We start from the raw sequence: 6,768 nt of genomic DNA on the forward strand, positions 1-6,768 counted from the left end.
TGCTCTACCATATATGGCGAGCCCGCAACTCTGCCGTTTGGGACAAAGCGCTGCCGCAACCTGGACAGACTTGGAGACGCGCGAAGATGGCCGAGACTGCCTATCGGCAGGTCCACCAGCGGCAGCAACTCTCGGCGTCCTCGGCTTTGTCAACACCTATCACACACGCCAGATTAAAATGCTTTGTAGATGCTGGCTACAGGCAAACCACGGGGGATGCAACGTATGGGGTGGTTCTACTAGGCCACGATGGTTCTTTTGTAGCGGCAAAATGTGGCAAGTTGCCTGGTGCCTTTTCACCTCTCATGGCAAAAGCATTAGCTTGTAAGGAGGCTCTCTCATGGCTTAAAGAGCACAATACACTGGAGGTGGACCTTCTTACTGATTGCATGGAGCTACGGAACATCATACATGCATTCAAACTCAACGACTACTTTATCCTATGTTGGAATGATAGCTGACCAGTGCAGGACGTTTATATCGTCATTTAATTATTGTTCTTTAAATTACATCACTAGAACATTAAATTTAGCTGCCCATACTTTAGTTTCGTTAGCTTTTGATCAAGATCAATCTTTGTACTGGGACTCTGTCCCTCCTGATTCTATTTCTATGCTCATTTAATAATACACCATCATTATTTTCAAAAAAAAAAAAAGAATAAAATACTTTTTTGTCATCTCACGAGGTGTCCTGAGTAGGCCCTAACTGTATGAGGCACCTTTCCAGTACACAAAAATGATCAAATATACGAGCGTTGTGTCATAAAAGGAAAGGTATAAACCAACTTAGAATTTAAAAAAAAAAAAAAAAAAAAAAAAAAAATTTGTCAGACCACGAGGTCTGTGGTAAATTGTGTAATTTTGGACCCGGTCCACAGAATAATTTGCCAAGGTGTCATGAGTAAGCAGAGGTACCATTTGCCGAGATGTCATGGGTAGGCCCTAAGTGTAAGAGGTACCTTTAAGCTCATACCATATTCAGACTAATTTCCGATCAGATTAATTCGAACTCCCGACCTCTCTTAAAAGAATGAGGGTGCATTGCCACTCACGCCAACCAAACTGGTTGAATAACACAACAAATGTTGTGTTTGAGAAGAATAGATAATGTGTTTCTTTATAGGAATTTAAATTTTTTTCAAATTCTTTAAAAAAAAAAAAAAAGGCTTTTGGTTAAGTATTTTTCACTCTATAGTATTTGATTCAAGTTATACTTTCAAAAAATAAATTATAATAAATTTATAAAATAGTAAATTAGTAATAATTATAAAATTGATCTCGTAATTTTTTTTATTAAACCCACAATCATTGATGAACCCTCATGGTCGGTTATGATCAATCTCATTTTTTATAGCAGGATGACCATGTTATCATTTCAATCTCCTATATATGTGTCTGGGTGGGGGAGGGGGACACTTTTTGCCCCTAAATTGTTTTCATTTTTGGTAATGTGCTCCTTGTTAATTGATTTAAACAGATTTAGTCTTTCAGTTATCCATTATGTTGCACAATCAGTCCTTAGTGTTATATAATTATCAAACTCTGTTAGCAAACTCTGTTCTATGAGGTTATTTTTGTCATTTATAATCAATATCCATGGTTAACGTTTCACTATATCTCCATGATCTGAAAATGTCATTTTTAACCGTGTGAATATTAATTCTAAATGATAAATATAACATCATATGTTAATGGAGTATGACAATTATATAATACTAGAGACTAAAAGTGCAACATTATGAACAACTAAAGGGCTAGAATTTTTTAAATTAACTTACATTGATCAAATTTTTAAAAATGAAACTATTCAGGGATCAAAAGTGTCATCATATCCACTCAGACACATATATGTATGTATGCATGTATACTGTATATGTATATATATACACTTACACATATTGTATCAAGACAAAATATGTTTGATGTAACATATCTTCATGAGTTGTCTATCATATGTTCCATGTATAGTCCATATTACAGAATCTTTTACAAAACAAATATCTTTTTTGGTTGAGAAATTATTATTTGATTTTTTTTTTTTTTTGTGAGAAAAACTCACTTACATAATTTACAGGCAAAAAATTTATAGTACAACTCTTTTGATTAACTTATGGAGTGCAAGTATAACATATACTTGACCTATTGGAGGTAAATGGAAGTAATATTAGCATGGTCCTTATTATAAATCTAATTGTTTATATTACTTGCATTTACCTCCCTCCAATATGACAAGTATATGTTACTCATCTGTTATTATTAGATATGTAGATTTGTTATTAACTCAAAATTTGAAATGGTTCTAGCAAATTCATCAGTAAAGATAGAATGGAAATTTGAATTCTACTGAGAATTTGAAGAATCATTATAGGATTTTGACTAATTAATGATAGTAAAAATCTCGTGTATATACAGGGACGGAGCCAGAAATTATGTTGAGGATACAGGGACGGAAAGAAGTAGGGATGGTCAGTGGCGGATTCAAAAAAAAAATTCAGTGAGGCCAAAAAATTAAAATAAAAGAGAAAGTTTGAAAAAAAAATGAAACACTTTAAGAAGTATAACAATAAATATTGTTGGATATAGCGAAAAATAAAACATATTAAAACTTTATAAAAATATTTATAACAAAATATGAAAAATAATTAATTTGATAAAACAATTCGAATATAAAACACATTATAAATTACACATTCCATTATTAATATAAAGAAAGTTATATATACATCTCATTATTAATATGTTAAGAAAACTAAGAAAGTGTCAATGCAAGGAATCAAACCCAAGCCATTTTGAAACCCAAACGCATTTCCTACCACCTTATCTATCAAAGCTTTTGTTTACAAAATCTATTTTATAATACTTATACTAATAATGTACTATATATACATATTATATACAAAGCTATATATAGGGTAGGGGTGGGGCGGGGTGAGGGGGGGCAGGTGCCCCCCCTTTGCCTCCGTCCCTGTGTATATATAGGCTCTGTTTGGTCGAGCTTATACCTTATTTTAAGCTACTAATAAGCTATAAGTTCAATTTTATTTGGTAATGTTTCCAAAATAAGCTAGTAGCTTAAAATAAGAGCTTTTTTTGAAAAGTTAAATTATGGCTATGTTTGGCAAACCTAGCTGAAAAGGTAGCTAAAAAGCTATAAGCTAGGAGCTTAAAATTGAAGAGTTGTTAAGCTATCTGTAACGCTTGAAAGTGTTTGGTAAAATTAGCTTTTTGATAAGCTAATAAATGTAAAAAGACAAAAAGGGACATCTTCATAAAATTTAAATTAGTTTGTTTACATATTAAATTTTAACATTTTGTCTTTAAAAAAAATTAACATTTTGAAAGAAAATTATTAGCATAATCATGATCTAGCATCCGATAATGAAGTAGCAATAGTGTTGCAAATCTCATTCATCTAGTAATAGTAACAGTAATAGTAATAGTAATAGTAATAGCAATAGCAATAGCAATAGCAATAGCAATAACAATAACAATAACAATAACAATAACAATAACAATAATAATAATAATAATTGCGATAAAAGTTGCGGGAGAAGAGAAAAAGATTTTAATTGGGAAGGGTAAATGATGTCATTTCTTTAAAATAATAAGGACAATGATGGAAATAGAGTTAGGGAGGTCCTAGCTTATTTTGAACTAGCGTTCCAAAATAAGTTCTTATTTTAAGCTATAAGCTTATTTTGGAAATATTAACAAACAGAGCTTATAGCTTATTAGTAGCTTAAAATAAGCTATAAGCTCCTAAATAAGCTCTGGCAAACAGAGCCATATGTAGCATTTAAAAAATATTACAGGAGCTTCATAACTTTTTTTCATCTTTATCCTTATTATTTTAAATAAATGACATATTTTACACTTTGCAATTAAAATCCTTTTGGCTTTTTCACTTCTCCTATATTTTTATTCATCCTCTTCGGCAACTCTTCACCACCCAGCAACTCCAAGTGCTAACTCCAATGGTTCGTTCATAAATAAATGACATTCTTTACCCTTACCAATTAAAAAAAAATTCTTTTGTTTTAATTTAATATATATCTCATATATATTATAAAAACAATTTTTTTATAAATTAAATATCACTCATATATTTAATAATATAAAAACAGTATAATAATCACATCATTTAAATTTTATGAAAATGTATCTTTTTTAGTCTTTTTACATTTATCAGCTTATCAAAAAGCTAATTTTACCAGACACTTTTAAGCATAACTCAGCTAGTTAACAGCTTTTCAGTTTTCAACTTCTAACTTCTAACTTTTTAGCTTTCAGCTACCTTTTCAACTATGTTTGCCAAACATAGCCATAGAAGTTTACTATACAACAATGAAGAACTTGGAATCACTTGGCCACCTATGCAACTCGCGATTTACTTTCTCCATAGGTCTTGGGGCAGGTTTATAGAGTCCATGATATAGTCTAGCAAAGCTGAAAAATATAGGTTATTAAATATATATAAAAAAAAATAGACAGTTGGGTCAAATAGGCACATCTACTACTCACAAGTGCTCAATTTCTTGGTCTAAAATAAGAGCTAATTTGATACATAAACTTCTTAAAATTATTTCATTTACCATTTTTTTCAGGTTCCATCAGATTTTGATGACATGACGTCTGGTTAAGATGATGTGATTAGCAAAATATTTTGTTTGACATGGTGTCTAACAAAAATAATATTTTCCTTGACATGGTTTCAATCCACCAAAAAGTGAATCTTTTTTACTTTTCAGTGGCTCCAATTCCACACGGAAGGTGGGATTTCTTCAATCCACCGCAAAGTGGAAAATTCACTAGAAGGTGGAATTATATTATAATCGCGAGTTGTGCAAATTGGGGCTTTCAATCCACAACGACAATACATTGCAAGCTCATACTAGCTCCAAATTGTTTCGCACAACTGATGAAGTCGAAGATGAATACATTTCAAACCAAGAAGACAAACGAAGTTGATACGATTTTGAGAAGACGAAGCTGAAGAAAGAAGTCGAAGATGGGTTTGAGAAGACAAAGCTGAAGAAAGAAGTCGAAGATGAAGAACATACTGATAGAGTTTGCTTGGTTTTAATTTATAGCCTTAATAAATTTCATGTCAACAACTTTTTTTAAAACTAAATGTCCATGTGAGCTTAATATGGACTGACAACCTGATGAAACCTGGAAAAAAATGATAAATGCAAGAATTTTAGAAAGTTTATGTATCAAATTAGCTCTTATTTTAGACTATAGGGTTAACTGAGGCAATTTATATCATGGACAACTAGGGTTCACACAGCATTATGAACCCTGGATCAAAACGACGAGGTACAAAATTTCATACTTGTATAGTACAGAATTTTATAACACAATAGACAAAAAATCACAACACAAGACACCTACACATGTTATATATTTACTTATTTTTCAAATCTGATTTAGGTATATATAATTTGTGTTCATAGACACAAAATTTCACAATACAAGACATAAAAATTCATAACAATATGACACAATTACTAATTTGTTTCAGGTATAGAATTCATAATCTTAAGGTACAAAATTTTATAACACAAGACACAAAAAAAATCACAAAATAAAATATATACATATGCACCAGGGACCACAGTCCACTGTGAACCCTGATCCATTGTATAAGGATTAGTTAATTGAGTACTCTAATAGTAAATGGACCTATTTGACATTTCTATCTAAAAAATAATAATTTTTTTTAATAATAATTTTAGGATGAAAAACATTATCCTTAAAATAATATAAACTTAAAATAAATTTGTTTTTAGATAAATATATGCCGGCTGTTTGGCTGGGTTCTATTTCAAAGAATACTTCTGTGAGTAAACCACTAGTCTCTCTCTCTCTCTCTCTCTCTCTTTCTGTGAGTGTGTAGCATATATAACCATACAGGCGGAGAAAAGTCAGACGCAGTCCATAAATCCATCCTCGAGAGTGCTTACGGGCTGGAGAATTTAAAGATCCAGAAAGTGATGGCTGGGTTACAGCGGTCTGCGGTGTCTTTTCGGCGGCAGGGTTCATCGGGGCTTGTTTGGGACGACAAGTTCCTCGCCAGCTTAGTCAACCAGAAAGAGGAAACCCTAACAGACCAATTACCCGATCCTCAACTCAAACAAGCAGGAGAACAATCCAAAGAGCAACCGCCGGCGGCGGCGGCGGCGGCGGAGTCGGCAGCGCCAATGGTTTCATCGAGAAACGCTGGATCGATCCAGAGGAGCCGATCCAACGGAGGCGGGCGGGGATTCCGCACCGGGAAGGTATCTCCGGCGATAGAGCCGCCGTCCCCTAAGGTTTCGGCGTGTGGACTCTGCGGTCCTTTTGCCAAACAGGAGAAAGCTCGCCGTCGATCCAAGAATCCTGGCGGGAAGCGGAAGGTGCGATAAATTCGTGGGTTTTCCGGTGAGGTCATGGGGATCGGTGAAACATGAAATTCGGTGATTATAAGTACATTCAAGGTCGATAAAAACGAGGTGTCAGAGATTTGGAGCAAAAAGACAAAAAGTAAAAATAAAAATTACATCTTTGTTGCCTTTCTTTTTCTTGTCATCTTTTTTTTTTTTTTTTTTTTTTTTTTTTTTTTTTTTTTTTAATTATAATGTTAGATTTTTGAATTTAGTTTTTGTGTATATGATGTTTTCTCCCCTGCACAAGTTGTAAGCCTAAAACAATTTTCAATGTACAAACCAAATCTAAGATTCAAAGCTAAGCATCTTATGAGGAAAGTGTGACATTATGTGATCTT

At 32.9% G+C, this 6,768-nt stretch overlaps 1 protein-coding gene across 1 annotated transcript; it reads left to right on the forward strand.

The window, feature by feature from the left end:
* Positions 1-5,823: 5,823 nt before the first annotated feature.
* On the forward strand, positions 5,824-6,768 carry LOC109146958 (uncharacterized protein At1g15400). Its single transcript, XM_019294607.1, has one exon. The coding sequence runs from the start codon at positions 5,999-6,001 to the stop codon at positions 6,407-6,409; it is 411 nt and encodes a 136-aa protein (XP_019150152.1). The 5' UTR covers positions 5,824-5,998; the 3' UTR covers positions 6,410-6,768.

The sequence above is a fragment of the Ipomoea nil genome, unplaced genomic scaffold, assembly GCF_001879475.1.
Source record: "Ipomoea nil cultivar Tokyo-kokei standard unplaced genomic scaffold, Asagao_1.1 scaffold1952, whole genome shotgun sequence".
Lineage (NCBI taxonomy): Eukaryota > Viridiplantae > Streptophyta > Magnoliopsida > Solanales > Convolvulaceae > Ipomoea > Ipomoea nil.

What these genes read in the sequence shown, in the direction of transcription:
- LOC109146958 (XM_019294607.1), top strand. Translation starts at nt 5,999, where the DNA reads ATGGCTGGGTTACAGCGGTCTGCGGTGTCTTTTCGGCGGCAGGGTTCA.